Source organism: Anomalospiza imberbis, chromosome 21 (genome assembly GCF_031753505.1).
Source record: "Anomalospiza imberbis isolate Cuckoo-Finch-1a 21T00152 chromosome 21, ASM3175350v1, whole genome shotgun sequence".
Taxonomy (NCBI): domain Eukaryota; kingdom Metazoa; phylum Chordata; class Aves; order Passeriformes; family Viduidae; genus Anomalospiza; species Anomalospiza imberbis.
The window spans coordinates 10,117,753-10,139,648 of NC_089701.1; the positions used below are offsets into that span (position 1 = coordinate 10,117,753).

The window sequence follows — 21,896 nt, forward strand, 5'->3', positions numbered from 1 at the left end:
GGGTTGTGCCCTTGGCTCCAGGTGGAGAGATAGGCTCTTCTGAAAGGATGGGATGTTCTGGGAGCCAGCCTGGGAGCATTCCAGCATCTGATTCCTGCAGGGAAGCCTAGAAGAGCATTTCCTTCAGGTTGTCTCTCTTTTCTTCTTTGCATTCACATTTTCGGAGCAAACCTTTGCTTACAGGGTTGTGGGGGTGTCACCAGGAGGCTGGGAGGGGACCCTCAGAGGGGTCTCTACAGGCTGGCTCTCACAGAAACACTGCAGGGGGGGCAGTGGGGAGGCTTTGGGTGCCTCTCTGGCCTGGTGGGAGGGTGGGTTTGTGTGATAAGGTGATTTTTTGCAGTGGGCCTGCTCTCAGATGAAGGCTGGGGCTGGGCACTGGAAGTGGCACTTGCAGCACACACGGGGCTGGGGAGAGTCCCTGGGCCATCCCCAGTACAGCTCTCCCCACCACCTGACAGATCTGGTGTCCAGTGGGTGCCACACTCTGGTTGTGGCACCTTCTTTTGACCTGGTGAAAAGCTCGGCCTCCTTCCTGACTGTGGGAAAAGCCCTCGGCAAGGATGGATTCCCCTGAAGGGCTGGTTGTACCCTGGGGACAGGGATTCCTCTGGAGAGGGGCTGGCTGTGCCCTGGGGACAGGAATTCCCTTGGAGAGGGGCTGGCTGTGCTCTGGGGACAGGAATTCCCTTGGAGAGGGGCTGGCTGTGCTCTGGGGACAGGAATTCCCTTGGAGAGGGGCTGGCTGTGCTCTGGGGACAGGAATTCCCTTGGAGAGGGGCTGGCTGTGCTCTGGGGACAGGAATTCCCTTGGAGAGGGGCTGGCTGTGCTCTGGGGACAGGGATTCCTCTGGAGAGGGGCTGGCTGTGCCCTGGGGACAGGAATTCCCTTGGAGAGGGGCTGGCTGTGCTCTGGGGACAGGGATTCCTCTGGAGAGGGGCTGGCTGTGCTCTGGGGACAGGAATTCCCTTGGAGAGGGGCTGGCTGTGCTCTGGGGACAGGGATTCCTCTGGCGAGGGGCTGGCTGTGCCCTGGGGACAGGGATTCCTCTGGAGAGGGGCTGGCTGTGCTCTGGGGACAGGAATTCCCTTGGAGAGGGGCTGGCTGTGCTCTGGGGACAGGGATTCCTCTGGAGAGGGGCTGGCTGTGCCCTGGGGACAGGGATTCCCTTGGAGAGGGGCTGGCTGTGCTCTGGGGACAGGAATTCCCTTGGAGAGGGGCTGGCTGTGCTCTGGGGACAGGAATTCCCTTGGAGAGGGGCTGGCTGTGCCCTGGGGACAGGGATTCCTCTGGAGAGGGGCTGGCTGTGCCCTGGGGACAGGAATTCCCTTGGAGAGGGGCTGGCTGTGCCCTGGGGACAGGGATTCCTCTGGAGAAGGGCTGGCTGTGCTCTGGGGACAGGGATTCCTCTGGAGAGGGGCTGGCTGTGCTCTGGGGACAGGGATTCCTCTGGAGAGGGCTGGCTGTGCTCTGGGGACAGGAATTCCCTTGGAGAGGGGCTGGCTGTGCCCTGGGGACAGGAATTCCCTTGGAGAGGGGCTGGCTGTGCCCTGGGGACAGGGATTCCTCTGGAGAGGGGCTGGCTGTGCCCTGGGGACAGGAATTCCCTTGGAGAGGGGCTGGCTGTGCCCTGGGGACAGGAATTCCCTTGGAGAGGGGCTGGCTGTGCCCTGGGGACAGGGATTCCTCTGGAGAGGGGCTGGCTGTGCCCTGGGGACAGGAATTCCCTTGGAGAGGGGCTGGCTGTGCTCTGGGGACAGGAATTCCCTTGCAGAGGGGCTGGCTGTGCTCTGGGGACAGGGATTCCCTTGGAGAGGGGCTGGCTGTGCCCTGGGGACAGGGATTCCTCTGGAGAGGGCTGGCTGTGCTCTGGGGACAGGAATTCCCTTGGAGAGGGGCTGGCTGTGCTCTGGGGACAGGGATTCCTCTGGAGAGGGGCTGGCTGTGCTCTGGGGACAGGGATTCCTCTGGAGAGGGGCTGGTTGTACCCTGGGGACAGGAATTCCCTTGGAGAGGGCTGGCTGTGCTCTGGGGACAGGAATTACCCTGGAGAGGGGCTGGCTGTGCTCTGGGGACATCTTCAGGCTGCTGGGAGTTGGGGTGAAGGGGGATGAGGACTGCCTGGCTGCCCAGCCCTGACTGCTGGTGGCAGCTAGAAGGGATGAGGATGATAAGGGCAGGATGTGTGAGCTGTCATGGCTTTTTGGCCCCGTGTCACCCTGAGGGGTCTCTCCCCATCGTGACCTGCTCCATCCCTGGCCTGGCAGCAGCTCAGTGTGTGCCCAGAGCCCTCTCCTGGCTCAGCCCTCCGGGCGCTGCTGGTGGCTCAGGAGGGTTTGTGGCCACTCTCAGCTGGGCTCCTGTCGCTGTGGGCTGGGCAGACACATCCATTGTGCTGCTGTGACGGGCTGGGAGGTCGGAGGAAGCTCTTGAGCTGCTGTTTCTTGCCCACAAATCATCTACAATGAGCACTAATGAGTTTAGTGCTGCTGAGAGCTGAGAGGAGCCCATGGGGCTGGGCTGCCACTGCCTTTGCTGCAGGAAGAGCTCTCTGCTGAAGCCTTGAACTCAGTCCCTTGCTATTGCTCATCTTGAGCGTTTCTGAGTAATGTGCTGACCCGTAAGGTCACAAATTTGCATTTGGATCTGCCACGTTACAAAACGAAAGTATGTTCTAATACCTGTGAGTTGTTCAATTTATTATAAAAATGAGAGAAAATTCCAACCTTCAGGAAGTGTCACAAAAAAGCTACTGCTGGTCATCCTGTCTAATTGTGTGTAATAAATCACTGCACAGAGTTTAAACCCTGGGCAGTCTGGTTATTTGCAGGCAGAGCTAGCAGGACCTGCAGAGCCTGGCGTGGGTTCCAGCACCAAGGGTGTTTGTTTTACAGCCTCTCCAAGGTGTGAATTACAGGGTTTGGAGATCCTGAGTGCAGATAGACCCAGTTCTGGAGGGGCACTTGCATCCTGGATAGGCTGAATATGGAATGGGATTGGAAAGAATGTGAAAGCAGAGGGAGGTTCTGCACTGAGCTGTCCCCTTTGGGGGTTTTGTTCCTTCTGGTGGCTGTGATAGTCCCAGCACAGACACGAGCCAGGATTTTGGAGGTGAAGGTGATACCTTTTGGTCTCAGGAATGCTGTGTGTACCTGGGATCACAGAATCCCAGAACAGCTGGGGTTGCCAAGGCAGGGTCACCTGGAGCAGGTGTCACAGGAACGTGTCCAGGTGGGTTTGGGATGTCTCCAGAAAGGGACACCCCACACCCTCCCTGGGCAGGTGTTCCAGAACTCTGCCACCCTCATGGAGAAATGTTCTTCCTCATGTTGGGTGGAACTCTCTGTGTTTTAGTTTATGGCCATTACAGCTCCTCTATTTTTTCTATTTGCCAGCTGATATGTTAAAAAGTCCTGCCAGTGCACTGAGACCTGGCCTGGGCATCTTTCCCTTCAGGATTTCAAATCCAAAGAGCACAGTTTGACGTTGAACAGCTGCTGTCTGTGACAGCCTATGGCAGATCTGAGCACTGCAATAGGTGGAACTGGCACAGGGTGTCCAGAGCAGCTGTGGCTGCCCCTGCATCCCTGGAAGTGTCCAAGTGTTGGATGGGGTTTGGAGCAACCTGGGATAGTGGAAGGTGTCCCTGCCATGGGAGGGGGTGGGATGGGATGAGCTTTAAGGTCCCTTCCAACCCAAACCAATCTGGGATTCTGGGATTTAGTATGAACCCATATTTCTGCACCCTGCAGGATTTGGGGTGTGGGAGTTTGTCTGCATTTTCCCCATCCCACCCCATTCCCTGCAGGACACATGTACCTCGTGGGATGTGTACAAGCTGTCAGAAGGGAATGTTTGCTGCCTGCTGGGAATGAGCAGCCTCACAGGGAGCCTGTGGAGCTGTGAGTGTGCTCCAGGGCTGTATTCACACCCTTCCCTGCTCCGGAAATATCCTGCTGAGAGGAAATTGCAGGTCAGGGGTTTAATGCATTGTTACAAGTGTTTGATTCCAGCCCAACATATTCAGACCAAATCAACTCAAAACCAAACAGCTCAGTAAGTTTTTCCTTTGAAAAGCACTGGCAAATTTGATTTTTTTTTTTTTTTTTCCTCTGGAAGTTTTCATCTGCAGACACAGGAGTTTGTCTTGGGAAACAGAAAATCTTTCCAGTAGCAATTCTTTGTGCTGCTGTGGTGAGCACTCGTGCAGAGCTGAGCAAATTGATGTTATGAATCTGTGCCTGAGCTGGCTTTGCCTTGGACATGCCCATCCTGACTGCACGGGAGAGCCTCTAGACAAGTGCCAGAGAAATGCCACTGTGCCCCACCTTGCCCCATCATAGAATCCCTGACTGGTTTGGGTTGGGAGGGACTTTAAAGATCATCTTGTCCCACCCCTGCCATGGCCAGGGGTGCCACTCACTAGACAGGGCCTTGGGCACTTGCAGGGATGGGGCAGCCACAGCTGCTCTGGGCAGCCTGGCTCTGTGTGGACACATCCCTGCACCAGAGGGTCCTGTTCCTGTTCCTGTTCCCACACTCAGCTGCTGCCAAAGGAATGCTTTGGACAAATGGATCACAGCCATGCTGTAGTCTGTGTAACGTGCTTCACTCCATCCATGTCCCAGCTTATTCCACAGGAGCATTCATTTCCCAAAGTGTTCTCTGCTCCTGCTGGGAGCCAGCGCTGCTCATTGAGTGTCCTTTGGATGTAGCATTGTCCTGAAGGGAGGAGCCAGGGAGAGCCCAGGTTCTGTCTCCAAACAGCAAATCTGAATGCTGGGAAAAGCAATTTACTGATGGCACAGAGGACAAGCCTCAGGGACACTGGGACACGGCAGATTTTATACACCTAGGTAATTTTGGAGCTGGCTGTTCTGGACACATCATCAGGAGAGTTTGCAAGGAGCATTTTGGGCACTGTCTTGGCAGACCTAGAGAGCACTCTGGCAGATGGTTTGGTGATAGGGAAGAGGGCAAAAGGGCTGGGCAGGGGGTGACATCAGACTTACAGCTGAGGGGAATTTGCTTAGTGAAAAGGGAGTGGAGATGAACCTTTGTCTGGGAAATGGGCTGTATGCTCTGCTGGAATTGTATCTCAGTTTCCTCTCATTCACAATAGGACAAGAGATGGTGCTTGTCAGGTTTGTGGCTGTAATTTGTCTGATGGGCTTGTCCTGCACAGGGGAAGGATCCCCTGGGCTGTGGGGGAGAAGCCACTGCAGGCAAGGCTGCTGGGGCTGGGATCAGTCCCAGGACTTGAGGTAGAGACAGCCTGGAGACTCCTTGGTCTCACCAGTTTTGTGACACAAATATTCTGAGAGAACAGAACCTCTGTTCCCAGTCCTGTTCAGGGGAAGGGGAGACTCCCTCTGCTCCAGCCATTCTCCTGCTGGTGGCTAGGAGATGTTACCAGATGAAAAATCCTTTCCTGCTCTCTGACATTTCCTTTGTTTCCTCCGTGGCTCATTTCTGGGATGCTGGAGAGGTTCCCCAAGCCTTGAATCACCCAGCTCACTGAGAGCTGGACACTGAGCCCCTCTGCCATGTCACACTCACAGCAGCAGCTTAACTCTTTCCTGAACTGACCTTTCCATTTTGCCCCCTCCAAATGCCATCAGGTCCCAGCCCCTGCATTTCTCTGGGTGGTGCTGGGCAGTCCAAGCTGCAGCTGCACTGAGACAACGTTAGAGCAATGCCAGCCTTTGGAGAAGTCCCTTTGCAGGATGCTGTGACATGAACCCACGTGCAGATTGCCCCAGATGCTGAGGCACTCTGGAGCTGCCCAACCCAGCATCCCCATGGAAGCCCCAAGTTCCAGCTGCAGTGGCAATGTCCCCCTGGCCCAGGCTGTCTCCAGGGATGTCCCTGGAGCCGGAACACCCGTGGCAGTGGCTCTGGAGTTGGTGGCCAGGCTGCTGCTCTGTGCAGACAGACCCTGGGCTTCACCTCCTCAGCCCAGGGCGTTTCCCTGGGTCAGATGTTGGGTGACACCAGTGGCAGAAGCCCCAGGCTGGCATGACCCAGAGCCTGGGCACAGGGCAGCTCCTGGGCACTGCCAGCTCCCAGCTCAGGCTCTTCAGCAGAGCAGGCAGTGCTCGTGTCCCAGCTGGAGGAACAGATAAACAAGGACACTCTGCTCTCCTGGTTTTGTGCATCTTTGCACAGCTCAGTCTGAACCTGAGTGTTGAGATAACAAAAAAATGTGAGGTTTTCCCCCCCCAACTTTAATTTTGAGGTCACATTTCTCAGATGTTGGCAAAAAGAAGAGTTGATATGGTGCAGTTGCAGTGCTAGAGAGATTTTAAAAAGGCCCAGGCAGCACGGGGTGAGGATTTCAGAGGGCCCTGGGGCTGTTTGCACAGGCTGGAGCTCTCTGCCCATGGGGCTGTGCCAGGGAAGAGACATGGAAAACTCTGGGAAAGCTCTGGGGCTGTGCTGGCACTGGGTGGGTGAGCTTGGTGCTGCTGGGGCCATTCAGGCCTGAGCTGTTTTCCTCTTCCTTGAGAGGAAAGGATGTCTGCAGAGCAGGAAGGTGCTGGCCCTGCTCTCTCTTTGCCAGAGTGGTGTTTGCAGCAGGAGATCCGTGCCTGGCTCCTCTCAGGGATTCCTAGGAAGGCTTTTACCTGATGAGCCATTTAAAGACAACTGCCTGGCCTGTGAAAACAGCCCTGTCTCCTCACTGGCTGCTCCACAGTGGGTGGAAAAGATTTTTCAGGCTGATTTTCCTCCTGGAGGTTCAACAGAATAGAATAACATAATGGTTTGGGTTGGAAGGGACCTTAAAGCTCATCTTGTTCCATCCCTGCCATGGCCAGGATGTCACTCCCTAGATCAGGTTGTTCAGGGTCCTGTCCAGCCTGGCCTTGAACACTTCCAGGGATGTGGCATCCACACCCTCTGGGCATCCCCCAGGCCATGCCATCATCAGTGCTCCCAAAAACAAGACCCACAGCAGAGCCACGCAGACATTGCTGTGTCCTGCCAGTGTTATCTCCATGCACATCCTCTCCTGCAGCACCCCTGGCACCTTTTGGGCATCCCAGCTCTAGCAGGGACCCTGCTGTTAGAGCCAGGGTTTGTTTTATGGGCATCACCAGTGTGCCCAGCAGTCCAAAACCCACAGGAAGAGCCGTGGTCCCCCCACTCCCCCAGCACGGGAGCAAACGGAACTTTCTCACCAGCCCTTGGTTGGTGGTGCATGAAGTCAGCAGGCAGCATTGCCCTGTTTTGTGCACAGGATATTCCCAGGCCTGGCGGTTTCTCCCTGGGAAGGTTTGCTCTGTGATTTGGAGCCATTGTAGTCTGGAGCAGTTTCCGAGGTACTTCCCCTCTGGGATCTCTGCTCCCTTTGGCCATGGCCCAACACCCGGAGCGTTGGAGGCCAGGGGCTGGCAGGGCTGGGCTGGAGGCCTGTCCCCAAACCACCCTGCCACCAACCCTGTGGGAGAGGAGCCTGGGGAAGGAGCAGAAGTGCATCTCTGCATCTGTGGGAGGAGATTGCCCAGAGCAGCTGTGGCTGCCCCTGGATCCCTGGCAGTGCCCAAAGCCAAGCTGGACATTGGGGCTTGGAGCAGCCTGGGACAGTGGAAGGTGTCCCTGCCATGGCAGGGGTGGCACTGGATGGGTTTTAGGGTCCTTTGCACCTCAAACCAGTCTGGGATTCTGTGACGTGACCCCTCCCTCCCACCCTGGGAATGTGTCCCTCACACAGCCAGGAGAGACAGTGGTGAGAGAACAGCCCTGGGCTCGGCTGGGCACTGAGCTCAGGGCACCAGAGGTGTCAGACTGAGTCTGGCTCCTTATTCCTGTGGTTTCTCAGCTTTGCAGTGTCACACAGAGCCCTGGGCCCTGCACAGAGGGTTTTCTGCAGTCAGGGGGCTCGGTGTGTGGGGTCTGGGGGCTCCTCCTGTGATGCTGCCATTCTCTGGGGGCTCCTCTCATGATTTATGGGCTACAGAGTCCACGGCCCCTCCTTGTGTGGTGTCTGCTGGGGTAGGCAGGAGCTCTGCATGGCCAGACCTCTCACCTGGCTGCCATGGGGTTGGGTCTCAGCCTGGGGGAGCTGCTCCCATGGAGCAGAAGGAACTTTTCCTGCAGATCATCCTTGGCTGTAGCAGGGCCTGTTTGGGGCTGGTGTTGGCTGGCTTGGGCCATTCTCTGCAATACCTGCCGTGTTCTCCTGCTCTCCCTCGGGCAGTGTGGGGGGCCTGGTGCTGGCACTGCCCTGCAGCTGTGGGCTCCCCAGTGGCTCCTGAGCCCAGCACACAGCACCTGCAATAACATGTTTGTCACTGGGGGAAGGCAGGCAGAAAGCCACTGGCAGCCACTTCAGTCGCTGCCTTTATCTGGTGGCAAACGTCCCCTTCACACCATCTGCATCCTCCTTTCCCAGCACTGGGAGATTAAACCCTGTTTTCTCTCTGTAAATATTGGCAGGCCCAGCAGCAGCCTCCCTGAAGGAAAACAATCACGGGGAGGCTGTTCCCAGCTCACGGGGCAGCGTGTGCAGGCACAGCTCCCTGACCCCCCTCCCCAGCCTCCCCTGGCTAGGCAGCTCGGTGCCCAGCATGGACCAGGCTCCAGGGACACGTGCCATGAGTTTTATCCCAAATAACAGCCAGCCCTTCATCTGGCTGCATCCCAAAGGACTTTACCTGGCTTTGGAGGCAGCTGCGGGTGCTCAGCCCCTGCAGGTTGGGCTTTCCCAACCAGTCCAGGTGAAAGTTTTTGGGAGAGCAGGTTAATGGAAGAGGGAAAACCAGAGCTCTTTCTTTGGGAAATGTACATTGGAGAGGTTAAATGTCACTCTGGTGGTAATAAAAAATGTACGTGTTGGATAAATGCAATTTTGGCTGTGCATATCCCCCCTCAGCCTTGCCCACAATACCTGGGACACACCCTGGGGTGGTTGCCTTTCCCTGAGTTCAGGAGCAGAGGGAAATCTGCTCTCCTGGCTGTGACATTCCTGGGTGGCCGAGGTCAGGGAGCCTGCAGCAGCTGAGGGGGAGCAGAGGGAGCAGAGGGGCACTTTGCTCTCAGCAGCAAGAGAGCTGAGCATCACTTGGTGCTAAATTCAATCAAAGAGATGGGCTGTAATTGAATCAGGGAGGGGCTCAGGGCAGGGCTAGGTGAGCTCTGTGTCTGTCACAGCAGGGGACACGAGATGTCCTTGGAACTGCTTTGAGCCTCGCTCCAGGAGAATCACAGGAGCTTGGCAGGGCTGGGGCTGTGCAGCAGTTACAGCATCAGGGTGAGCTCCTCACAGCTGCCCCATGGCCTTGGGGCTCTGCTGAGTTCTTGCTTTGTTCTCTTCTGACCACAAGTGTGGGGCAGGGAAATGCCAGCCTGGATTCCATCCCAGCAAATGGGTGCTCATCCTCCCCTCTGAAAGTGGGAATAACTTCCTAGGGATGAGTGGGTGGCACAGTGGTGCAGCCTGGTGACCTGCGGGTGTGGGACTGGGAGAGACTGGGACATCCAGGATGGGAAAAACTCACCATGACACTCCAGGGATGCTCTGAGCATCACTGCCACCCAGGATCTGGGTGAGCCCCACCACTTCCTGTCTGTGAATCCCAAACCTCTGCTCATTCCGATTGTGCTCAGGAAGCCTGAGAAGGAATTTTCAGTGTTAAAGCCTGCAGGAATAAGTGTGGGGATGTCCAGACATAAGAAAGCTCAAAATTTCTCCTTCATGGAAGTCTCCTCAAAGGGGCAAAGGACTGAACCAGAACCCTCTTTCCCAGGAGGTGATGTGGGAGCTTGGTTTATTTACCACTTCAGGGGATTTTGGATGAAACATGAATGAATTCCCATCCAATGCAAACAGTGGTTTAAATGGTGTGACTAAAGAGCATTTCCCCTTCTGGCTGTGTTATGTCTCTGGAGTCACAAAGCTGCAGGTTCTCTCTGACCTTTCTGGGAAAAACCAGCTACTGGAGACCTACCCTTCTGGAAGGAAATTCTAGGGGGAAAGAAAAGGGTTTTTTTAATGGCCCTTAGTGAACGACTCTTTTTTCCTTTCTTTGCAGTCTGTCCTAAAGTTGTGCTTTTATTTATTTTTTTCTCTTCCCCTTGGCCACTTAAGAAGATGATCCAACCTTGGGCATTTCTGGACCCTTTATAAAGTGAAATGTGCAAAATCCCAGCAGGCAGCAGATGTTATAATGCTTAATTTTTAGCATGAGAGATAAGCAGTTGAAGGGTTGGGAGACGGCTGCTGAGAGAACTTGGTCAGAAAGTTCCTTACGTGAGTGAGATTTGGCCCAAAGAAAACCTGTCCAAGAGAAACAAATGATGGGTGCAGGGAAGGGCACACAAGGAGGCAGGCTCAGCTGGGATGACTTCCCATCATTTCTCTTAATTCCTTCCTTGCTGCATGTTGCTAACAGACCATGTGTGACCAGAGCTGGAGTTTATCCCCAAATTCATCCTGGTGTTCAGTGAGGAGAAGGGTGGGGAGACTACTCTGGAGTTTATCCCCAAATTCATCCTGGTGTTCAGTGAGGAGCAGAGTGGGAAGGCTGCTCTGGAGTTTATCCCCAAATTCATCCTGGTGTTCAGTGAGGAGAAGGGTGGGGAGACTACTCTGGAGTTTATCCCCAAATTCATCCTGGTGTTCAGTGAGGAGCAGAGTGGGAAGGCTGCTCTGGAGTTTATCCCCAAATTCATCCTGGTGTTCAGTGAGGAACAGGACAGAGAGGCTGCTCTGGAGTTTCCCTGAGCTCTTCCTCCCAGCCCCACCCAGCCCAAAGGCTCTCGTTCTCACCAGTTCATGCTCTGGTGCCTCATTAATGTTTGCATATGGCAAAGAGCAATTTCCACCCTCGGTTTCCACTGCAGTGGCACAGGGTGCAGGACTGCCCGTGCTGCTCCACTCCTGCTCATGGAAGCACAGTCAGCTCCCCTGCACCACTCTCCCTGTCTCTGGAGGGAGCTGATTTCCAGTCTCTTTGACTCTCCCGTGCCCAGGGTGCAGGACAGGGGTGAGAGCTCTCCCCTCATCTGTTGTGGTGTGTGGGGACCAAGGAGTTTGCAAACCCAGGCAGGGCCTGTGACACAGAGCTAATGACCTTCTCCCTGCCTGTGTTTCCTTTACGTCAGAAGTCGGAGTGCTTATTAAGTTTGGAGGCTTACTCCCAGGAGCAGAAGAAGAGGATCTGCTGGTGTCTGGCTGAGAACATCACCAAGCAGCAACATCCGGCAGCAGCTCCTACGGAGAGCAAGGTAAGAGATCCACGCGGAGCTGGAAATTCCTGCCTGGAGCACGGCAGGCTCTGCCTGTGGGGGCTTTGCTCAGTGATGCTCCTGCCAGGAGGGCTGTGCAGGAGGCTGTTTGCTTGCCAGGTGAGCAGCGAGTTTGTATTCAGGCACTGCTGTGTCTGCAGCTTCCTGCCCTGCCCGGGAGCCGTGGCTGTATTTGCATCTGCTGGCTGGAGCTGAGGCAGGCTGGGCTGACACCTCCCAGCATCTGTATTTGGATATTTGGACAGCTGAGGCTCCACAACCCCGTGGCCAGCCTGCTCTGAGAGCTCACCTCTGGGGCAGGATGGAAAGCAGAGGGAGAGGTTTAAGCTGTGATCTCTGGGTGCTGATGAAAAGGCCAAGGTCATGGGAGTAGTGGGGCAGAGATTTGCCCCTTCTGTGCACTTGGGTGGGCTCAGGTGTTTGATCCTGGCCCCACAGATGTCCTCAAAGCACAGAGGGGTCGTTTGGGGAGTGCTGTTTTTCATGCCCAGCGAGGCAGCCCCAGCACTTTTCCCACACTGAAGAGCTCCAGCCTGGCCCGGCAGCGCTGTCTCAGCAGCTCTGGCAGAGAAATGTGTGTGCAGGGCTCTGGGGCTCTGCCTGCCCTCTGTGGGTGTAGTGAACACCCTCATCCACCTCCTCTGGGGCTGGGGCTGCCCCACGGAGCTGTCTGGGACAGTGGCAGTCTCTGCTGGGTCATGTTGTGTCCTGGGGGTTGGGTTTGGATTGCTGGAGAGTGACACTGCTCTGGGAGAAGAGAAACCCCTGTGCCGGGTGTTTGAAGAGCTTTAAGTGCTGCAGATGAGGATTTCGGGGGTAAAACCCCCGGATCTCTCCCTTGGCTGGTGCAGGGTGGTGGAGCAGGTCCTGCCCCATGTCCCTGTGCTCCTGTGGGTGCCTGGCCGGGCTGGCCCCAGGGCAGGTGGCCCATCCGGCACAGCCGGGCTGGCGCAGCGCTGTCCCGGGACAGGGAGATGTGGCTGCGGCTCTGCAGCCTCCCTAACTGGGTCAGCACAAACATCTCCGCAGGAGACAGAGCCTCCGGATTCCTTTTCCTGCACGTTTCAGGCAGACTAAAATAGCAACAGCAGCGCACAAAGCCTGAGAACCTCGTTACCAACCAAACCTCCCACTCTGCGAGCGGCCCCGGGCAGCTGATTCACACAGGTGACAGCGCTCCGCCACGACTCCTCTGCCCCGTGGGGCATCTTGCTGGCACAGCTGTGCCCAGGCATGGGGACCTGCTGGAATCCACTGATCCTTGGCGTGGCTCTGTGCTGGGCTGGGTGTGATCCTGCCACGGGCTGGGGATCATCCAGGGTGAAGCTGTGCAGGGACATTTCCAATCTGAGTCTCTCAAATGGGTCCTACAAAGGGGCATCTTGGTGAGGCTCCATCATGACAGGAGCTTTGCCCTCCCCAGCCCAGACTGTTCATGGCAGGGCGTGGGGCTGTGCTCAGAGCAAAGCCCTGGAGCATCTGCTCCCTGAGTTGTGGAAGCAGCCTGGCCACTGGACAGGTGAAAAAGTACTCCAGAAGACATCACATCTCTTTCAAAGGCTTTTCTGTGCCTCAGTAGCCAAGAGGGTGTTCTTTGGGTCCTGTGGAGAGCCATCATGAGCCCTCCAAAGTCATGACAAAGGGGGTTTATTTTGGCTTGCTAAAGCTGATGGAAATCCCACTGGTGGGGTGTGGGGCCAGGAGGGAGAAAAGGAGTGTGACAGCAACTACTAAATTGAGTTTATAGCACCATTGCCATCCCAGCAAGGTGTAAAGTGCCCAGGATGCAATTTTAAAGCAAATCTGGTGTGAAATGCAAGAAGGAGCTGCATGGGGAAAGAACTCCTGAGGGGACAGGGAAGGGTGCTTGGGGCAGGGTGGGCACACAGGGCTGGGCAGGAGCCTGACCTGGGAGAGCTGCAGCTGGGGCTGTGTCCAGGCTGGTTTGTCAGGACAGACCTCTCTGGGGGTGCCAGAGCAGTGGGAGGCAGGAGCTGGGAAAATCAGATGCTTCTTGCAAGGGAGAACTGATCCATTAGCTTGGCTTACCGGTCATTTGATACTAGGGCTATTTAGGGAAAAAACCCAGTGTCTGTGCTCTGTGAACAGACAAATTAAGCTGGAAATATCAGCCTGGCCAGGAATCTGATTTGCAAAGCCTTCAAAACTGCTCCAGCTCAGCAAGAGGCAGCTCATTTTGCTGTGGCCACAGTCTGGCCAAGGGGATGTGGGCTTTGCTGTGGGGTGGGAATGAAGGGCCAGCACAGCCTCAGTGCCAGCAGAGCTGTGCCACATGTCAGATGTGAGCAGGAGCCAGGAAAAGGGACACTGCCTGAGCACAGAGCAGCTCCTCAGGAGCCTCCATGGCTGCTACCAGTGGCAACCTTGGAGCTGTGCAAAGATCAGACAGATTTTGGGCTTTGGGGTGGTACCTCCTGTTTTTCAAGGCCCCCCTGAGCTCTGCCTGGGTAGGGCAGCACTAAGGGCAGGAAGGTCCCTGTGGCTCAGGGACAGGCTCTGCAGAGCTGTCACTGCCTCTGGCAGTGCCCCTGGCAGTGTCCCCAGGGAGGATGGTGTCAGGCTGGGAGTCTGAGCCCTGCAGGGGCCGTGTTGGCACTGCTGCTCTCAGAGCTGGTTTTGGAGCAAAGCTGTTGGTTTCTGGGGGACTTGAGCAAATGCAGCAGCTGCTTCTGGGTGTGGAGGAAGAGACATCCATGAGGGATGCAGCTGTGATGGTCCAGCCTGGCTCCCAGTGGGCTTTTCCTGCCAGGTCAGTGCAGGAGGAGCTCTGGGGACAGCGTGGCTGTTATTGTGGTCCAGCTCTCTGTCCCCAGTGTCCAGGAGACATGTGCAAATGGGGCTCTGCTGCCGCTGTAAGACTTGGCTGAACTTCCCTGAGCTGCAAACCCACCCAGCCAGCTGCAGCAGCTCCCAGGAATTACCCTGTGGGTATTTTCTCCACCTGCAGAGCCTTCCCCATCTCATCCTTGTGTCCAGGCCTGCTCTGGGATGCTGCTCCCTGCCCTGTGGCTGTGCTGTGCAAGTCCCTGTAAAACACATCCCCAGGGTGAGCCAGCTTGGAGCAAACCTTCCAGCAGAGCTGTGTGGAGCCTGGAGGTTGGCTGGGGCTGCCAGGAACCGCAGCCATGGCAATGTGATTACAGAGGAGCAGCTTTGTGCTTTAACTGAGTTAAAGCTGACCATCAGTGCTGGGCTACCCTCACCTTGCTGCACCAGCTCGGGGTAATTCAGCCCGGCTGAAGAGAGGGCAAACTGCAGAGCAGGGGCAGGGCAAGGCACAGGGGCTGGAGCTGCTCCAGCTGGTTTGGCTGCCAGGGAAAAGCTCCACAGCACAACCCCCTGAGTGTAACGGACCTGCTGCCACCGTCTGATTCTCACTGCTTGTTTCTTTGTGTCTTCCACACTCAGAACGGCTGATTACTCTTCCCTTCTGGCTCCGTGACCTGAGATTACCTCGGAGATGATGGCTGGCTGTATCTGAAAGATGCAGATTATCCTTAAGCTAAATAATTACGGACACTCGGTGGCGTGGACTTTGGGAGTCCAGGACGGGTGCTCCCCTTGTTTCCCGAGGGAGGTGGTGGATGCCCAGCGCTTTCCCAACCCTGGCTGGGAGCAGGCGTGGATGACCCGGCCCCTCCTGGCAGCGCTGGCTCCGGTGCTGGGAATGAGCGGCCGGGGGGACCGGCCGGCCCCTTCCTGGCCGTGCCTCTGGTCAGGAAGGGCAGGGCTGTTTCTCTCACTTATTTACACCGTGCTTGACAAAAGCGAGTAAATGAGCTGTCAGCAAAAGCAAACAGTGTGTGATGGAGGGCTGATTGAAACCAGGGCCGGCGGGCGGGAGGGCTCCGGGGCTGCGGGGACAGCCCTGTTCCCCGGGCACCTGCAGCTGGGCACGGTTCAGTGTGGGTCACCCCTCTCCTGTCCCATCCCCTGCCTCCTCTTCCTCATCCCGAGCACCCCAGACACCCACCCTGCATTCACCCCACAGTCCCTGCTCCTTGGCACCCCCTGCCCCAGTAAATCCAGTAAATCTCCTTGCACTGGGGCATCTCCCGGGCCTTCCTTGCACAGTCAAGCACCAGGCTCTGGGGTGGCTGTGACAAGCACTTGGGGACAAGGCTGTGGACAGCCCCATTCCTCCCTGTCCCTCTGAGCAGGTGCTTCACTCACAGCAGGTTAGTCAGAGTGCAATCAGCTCTTCGATGGGGAAGGAGGGGAGGATTCTGTACCTTATTTTGTTTTTGGCCAAAGTATTTTCCATTTTGGGAACCTGCTGCCCCATCGGCGCCAGCTCTGCTCCAGGGGGTTCTGCTCATCTGCTGCTGTGGGGCAGGACATGGCCAAGGGTGCAGGAAACCTGGATCTTCACCAGAGCCTTTCCTTCCACATACCAGCACGAGAGGCTGGCCAAGGCTGAGCACATCATCACAGCAGCACCTGGAGGGTCAACCTGAACCTGGCCATACCCTCTGAGCACCTAACTGTGCTGTCAGGGGGCACAGAGGGGAGACACCTTGAGGGTGATTCTGCCCCAATGAGGGTTAAAGCATCAGCTGGCAGGACGTGCAGCCAGGTCACAGAACCAAAACAAAGTCTTGTTGCACTGCTCCACACCAGGGAGCACAGCCCAGCTCTCGCCCTGGACTGGGGAAACTCATTGCTGAGGACAGCCAAAGGCTCCATGGATCTGTGAGGCTGTGGGACTAGACATGCTCTTCCTCTCTGAGTCAGGCTCCGGTTCAGCTCTGGCCACTTAAAATACTGGAGGAAGCTGTCCCTTCTTGAACAGAGTCATGGAACTACAGACTGGTTTGGGTTGGAAGGAATCTTTAAAATCATCCAATTCTACCCCTCTGCCATGGGCAGGGACACCTTCCACTGACCCAGGCTGCTCCAAGCCCTGTCCAACTTGACCTTGGACACTTCCAGGGATCCAGGGATCACTGGACACTTCCAGGGATCCAGGGGCAGCCACAGCTTCTCTGGGCACCCTGAGTGTCTGGGCCCACACCTCTATAGTAAAGAATTTTTTCCTAATATCTGATCTAACCCTTCCTTCAGCTTAAGGCCATTCCTCTGTGTCCTGTCACTTCAGGCCCTTGTCCAAAGTCCCTCTCCAGCTCTCCTGGACCCCTGTTAAACACTGGAAGGGGCTCAAAGTTCTCCCCAGAACCTTCTCTTCTCCAGGTTGAGCAATTGCACATCAGTTGGCTTCCAGCCTTCATTGCAAGGACACGTCCCAAGGCCCCAGGGAGCTGGGGTGTGCCTGTGGGGCTGGATGGGATCCTGGGCTGGGGTGCTGATCTGTTTGTCACCTCCCCTGAGCCCTGGGTCACTGAACCTTGGCTCCCATGGCCTCGCTGCCCAGCCCTGAGGCTCTTGGTGCCGTTCCTGGTGGCACCGAGGCCGCAGGGGCTCCCAGCTGGCCCCCAGTGCCCGAGGCACAGGCAGGAGGAGCGGAGCAGATGCCACAGCTCCCCGTGTTTGTTCGTTTGCTGAGCTGGGCTCCTTAGCCATGAGCAGAGCAGAGCTGTCCCCTCCACACACAGCGGCTCCCGTTCCTCTGGGAGATTTCTCCCAGCCAGCCCGCACCCCCTCGCCCCCCCAGCAAGGCTGGAGCCGGGTGTGAGCAGCTGCCAACACTTCCATCATGGCCAGAGGCAGTTTCAAACCCGGGAAGGGCTGCTCCTGGCCGATCCCCAGAAGGGCTGGTAAGAGGGAAAGTGCTGGCAGGAGCGGCGCCGGCAGCCCGGGGGGGCTGAGCGGGGTGAGATCATTGCACAGGGTGGTCAGAGGCACAGGCTGAGTGCTCTGAGCCAGCGCTGCTGTGATTTAATGAAGGTGCTGCAAGTGCTTTGTTGCAGCCTGCCAGGCTGGAGCCCTGCTCTCCTGTGCCCAAACACCTCCTGCCTCTGGTGGCTGCTCCTTCTCTTCCCTCCGAGCATGGCAGGGGATTGTGAGCGTGTGGCTGGGCAGTTTCTGAAGTCAAGTTCAAGTAACTCCGTGCAAAAGTTACCCAAACACTGATATCTCTGCAGAGTCAAAGGATCTATTCAAAATTCCAGGGGGCTTTGGGTGGTGATGCCCAGAGTGGTGTGGGACTGGTAGGCGCAGCTTCATCCTGCCCCCAGGGCACCCTGGCCCTCCATGAGGCTTGGTGTCCTGCCCTGAACGGGCACCTTTTTGATGCAGCAGCAGGGCAAGGCCTGCCAGCACCACTGCAGGAGGGCTGTGTGTGGCTTTGGAGCCACCAGTGCTGGGTTTGGGACCATTTGGGATTCCTCCCTCCTGTGTGTGGCTCTGGCCATGGCCCTGCTGGAGGCAGTCACAGCAGAGCTGCTCTGCCAGGTCCTCTCCTCGTGGTGGATGTTTCCTTCCAGTGGTCTCTGCTGGCAGCAGGAACAGCTTCCTGCACCAACCTGATGGTCCTGTGTAAGTGGTGTTGGGATGAGTCCTTCCCAGTGGATCTGCAGTGGCTGAATGCATCAGGCTCTGGTTGTCACCTCCCTCATCCTGCCAGGGGACAGAGCTCTGCCCTGCTCATAAAGCTGCAGAGATTCCCCTGCTGAGCAGCACCAAAGGGAAAGGGTTCTGTGGGCTGAATGGCAGTGGCAGGATCTGCTCCTTACTCCCCCTTTCCCACCACTCTGGATTTTACTGCCAGGGATATTTATGACCCAGACATCATCTCACAGCTCCGGGTCCCCCGGCACCTGCCCTGCAGTGATGAGACTGCAGACAGCAGCTGGAGCCCGGCTCTGGAGCTGTATCCCCATCCCAAAGGGCACAGAGCAGTGGGTGTGGGCAGGCTGGGCGGGTGGCTGGGCCATTCCTCACTGAGAGGGGCCAGGGACATCCAGGTGCCCCCAGTGTGGTGACATCCAGTGTCCCACAGACCTGCAGCCAGCCAGGTGGCCTCAGAGAGGGAACAGGCACAAACCCCACCAGGCCCAGCTCCCTTCAGCAGTGCTGGCAGGATGGGGGCTGGGCACAGCTGTGGGGATGGCTGTGCCAAGTCACTGCTGTCCATGGTGACCACGTGGAGCTGAGCTCAGCTCTGTGTCCAGTGAGACCAGGGAGCTTCCACATTTCCTGTGCCACTGCAAAGCTGTGGCTACCTGTGAGGCAGAGGAGGCAGCACAGTCCTGCTTCACCCTGGGAGCATTCATGTGGCATCAGCTGGCTGAGCAGAGGGACATGTGTGTGCCAAGGGTCCGTGCTGGAGAAGAGCTGAGCTCGGACTGTCACTGTGGCAGCGAGGACTCGGCAGTGAACGGTGGCTGTGGGGCAGATAAAACCAGCACATGTCTGAGAGTGGCTGTGCACACACCCCTCACTGTGCTCTCTCTCTGGAGCCATCAGGACACTTGCCTGTCTTGGTCAGTGAAGTGGAATCCCAGCAGGAGCAATGCCCAGCCAAGGCAGTGGGGTCCCCAGTCCCGTGTGCATGGGGGTGCCACGAGAGGGCCCTGGCCTTGAAGGAGAAGAGGAGGGGCAGATGGTCATGCGTGGGCTGTCCCCTGGATGGACACCATCCACCATCCTGCCTGTTTATTCTCCCTGTCCCTGCCCATTAGGGTCGTGCCGCTCTCAGAGGTTGAGATGCAAAGGGAAGAGCACCCCATTGCAGAGCATCCCCCACTTCAGAGCCGTCACTTCGCCACAGAAAACAGTTTGGGGGGAAAAAAACCCACGAACAGCGAACTTGCAGCAGAATTTCCTTAAGCAGGAAGCACCGGGATCTCTGCGCTCGGTGTCGCTGGGGGCAGGACAGGGCAGGAGAAGGGGAGCGCGGCGGCTCGCAGGGTGATGCATGGCCCTTCCTCAGGGCACAGCGGCCGTCCGCTGCTGTCAGCAGGTAACAGCACCTCCGGGGAGAGCCGGCAGAGCCATAAACAGCACGAGGGGCACGAGTGAGCCGCGTCTGGGGGAGGCTGGGGCGGTTTCAGCCGCCGCTTGACACGGACATTAATAACGGCAGGGCAGAGCCGGAGCGCTGCGCCAGCAGCAGCCGAGCGCCGCCGCGGGCACATGGCGGGGCCGGGGCTGCCGGCGGAGGTGCCGCTCGCTCGGCCCGGGGGATGCAGCTGAGAGCCCGCATTTGGTAGGTTTTACAAGCAAAGGCTGCAGCCTGAGGGCCGGACCCTGGGCTGGGCAGGATCCGGCTCAGGCTGAGGAAGCTCAGGCTGAGGGCATCAGGAGCGCTGATGTCCTTGGGGATCCAAGGCTCTGCTCCCTGCCCTGCTCTCTCCTGGGGAACCTGTGGCTCCTGCACAACTCATTTGCCACCAGGCTGGGCTTGAGGGTTGGTAAGGTGCATCCAGGGAGAGCGAGCGGGCATTTGTAACGTGGGGATGTTTTGAGGCTCCTTCTCAAATTTGGGCTGTGCACGGCTGTGCCGTCGGCACCAGCTGGCTCTTGCTGTGGGATCAGCACTGCAATGTGCCCACAATGTGGATTTTCTGCTCCAGGACTTCTGCAGCCTTTTGGATACTGTCCCTGGACTGACGCTGGGGACCAACCAGCAGGTTCAGCAGGAACTGCAGCCGTGGCACGCTCGGAATCTCGTGGGGATGGAGGGCACCGGGCAGGGGATGGGTGGGGATCCGGAGCGGGGACTGCCGGGCAGCTGCGGGTCGGGGCTGGCAGCCCGGAGCTGCGGCGGTGTCGAGTCCCTGCTGACGGCGTGGAGAGGCTCGGTCCCGGGTTGGTGGCTGACACCTTGAGCAGGTGGTGCCACCGAGACGCGGGGTGCGAGCTGAGCCTGCAGCCGAGCTCCTCTCCCCGGGCGCGGGGCTGCTGCCCTCGGGTGAACGTGGGCTCCGCTTCCCGCTGAGTCTCCCGGGGAGCGGAGCGGGCCCGGGAGCCGCAGGGCTGGGGCTGGGCAGAGCCCCGTGCGCAGCGACCCGCCCGGAATGCAGGGATGGGGATCGGGATTTGTGCAGGGACCACGGGATCCTCCCGTGCTTCCTCCCCGAGGAGGGCTTCTCCTGCCAGGGCTCTGAGGCAGCCCATGGCCGGGTTTTTAGGGCGGTACAAACATCACCTCCCCATCTCCCATCTGCACCTCCACCCTCACTGCCCAGCCCCAGGCACTGCTGGCCCTGCTGTTCGGGTTCATACATCCGCGCCGCTTTTGCTGTTACACTAATTGCTCGGGATCAATTATTCATTGTGCAGTAATGAAGCAGGGTGAGGGTAGAAAACCTGGCTGTGCAGCGAGCCCTGGGCTCTGGCCGGCCTCGCAGAGGGTGAGGAGCAGAGCTCGGGGAATGCTCCTCATGAGCACTTTCACAATGACTCCCACGAAGATTTTCTCAAGTTTTGGTAGTTCTGCTTTGCATTTCTGGCTTTGCTTTCTTCCCCTCAGCCCCGTGCTGTGCTTTAGATGCTGTTCCCTGTAGCTGTGAGCTTCCTTGGTTCTTAGTTGTCACTTTGAAATCCTGAGGTGCTCGACAGCCTTTCACAGTTAGAAGTTTCCAATCTGGTGGATCTGGGCACATTTTGTCCCATGCTAAGAACCCAAATTGTAAAATATTTTCCTTCTGCTTTAGGAAAGATCTGCTTTGGAAAGGTTGATGTTTCCCTGGATGATGTAGGTGCTCTTTTTGGCATCAGCTGCAATCCAGCGGATGTGGGGTGGGATATTGCCTCCAGCACAGGGAACCCACTGCTGTCTGCATCTCTCCCAAAATAACCTTGGTCTCATTCCAATGGAGTTAAATGCTTTTGGGGACAGGTGAGGTGTTTTAGAGCAAAGGTTTTTGAAGGGCAGCAGGAGCCAGAGAGGTTCTCTATGGGGCAGAGGGAGGATGGAACTGCCATGGTCAGGGACAGCCACAAGATCAGCTCTTCCTGCAGTCCATTCACCCCTCCTGGGTGAGAGCACAGCTGGAGCAGCATATCCCTTGCTCTCCTGCTCACATCTGTGTCCAACAGCCTGCAGGGACTTCCCTGCTTTTCCCAATCCCTGGTTTTAGCTGAGGAGGTACCTGGGTGCAGGGCAGCTCTCTGAGCTGTGTTTTGCCTCCTCTTCCTCAGCATCACCACAAAAGAAAGAAAAAGCCTGAGCATCCCCATCAGGAGCCAGGAAAGGCTCAATTAAATATCCCCATGGCCAGGCATTCCTTGAGCCATAGTGGCTCCATCACTGAGAGGAGCAGAGGCTTTGAAATGAGAAGCTGAGAGCCTCAAAAAAAAAAAAAAAAAAAAAAAAAAAAAAAAAAAAAAAATCCCTGACCTCCCCTTGCTGGGGATTCCAGGGAATGCCACACGTGCCAGCACTTCTGGCAGCGGGAGAGCTGGCAGCACCAGGGCAAGGGCAGGGCAGTCTTCAGCTCTCAGCTGTGCTGTCTCCATGGCTGGGCTTTTCCCAGCTGGAAGTCCCAGCTGTGGGCCACCAGCAAGGCCACATTATTAAATTAAGTGCTGGAGAAGTTGAGGTTGTGCTGGCGCTCGTTGAAATTTTCTCTGCTGGTGAGCTGGAACAGTCCTGGATGTGAGCAGCAGCTCAGAAAAACCTGCTCAAGGTACAGACCAAGAAGCAGAGGGTTTGCAGTTCTTCTGCCCTGTCTTGGTTTCAATAAAACTTTAAAAACTTGAAAAAACTTAATGTTTGAGA

The 21,896-nt window shown here is 57.0% G+C and overlaps 1 protein-coding gene across 5 annotated transcripts in view; it reads left to right on the top strand.

Moving 5' to 3' along the window:
• Positions 1–21,896, top strand: part of RGS3 (regulator of G protein signaling 3) — a 78,546-nt gene that overhangs the window by 42,507 nt on the left and 14,143 nt on the right. For all 5 annotated transcript variants that reach the window (XM_068211587.1, XM_068211588.1, XM_068211589.1 and 2 more), the window contains one exon: positions 11,108–11,230. In XM_068211587.1, the coding sequence (XP_068067688.1) occupies positions 11,108–11,230 (123 nt within the window). The remainder of the gene's footprint in view (positions 1–11,107; positions 11,231–21,896) is intronic.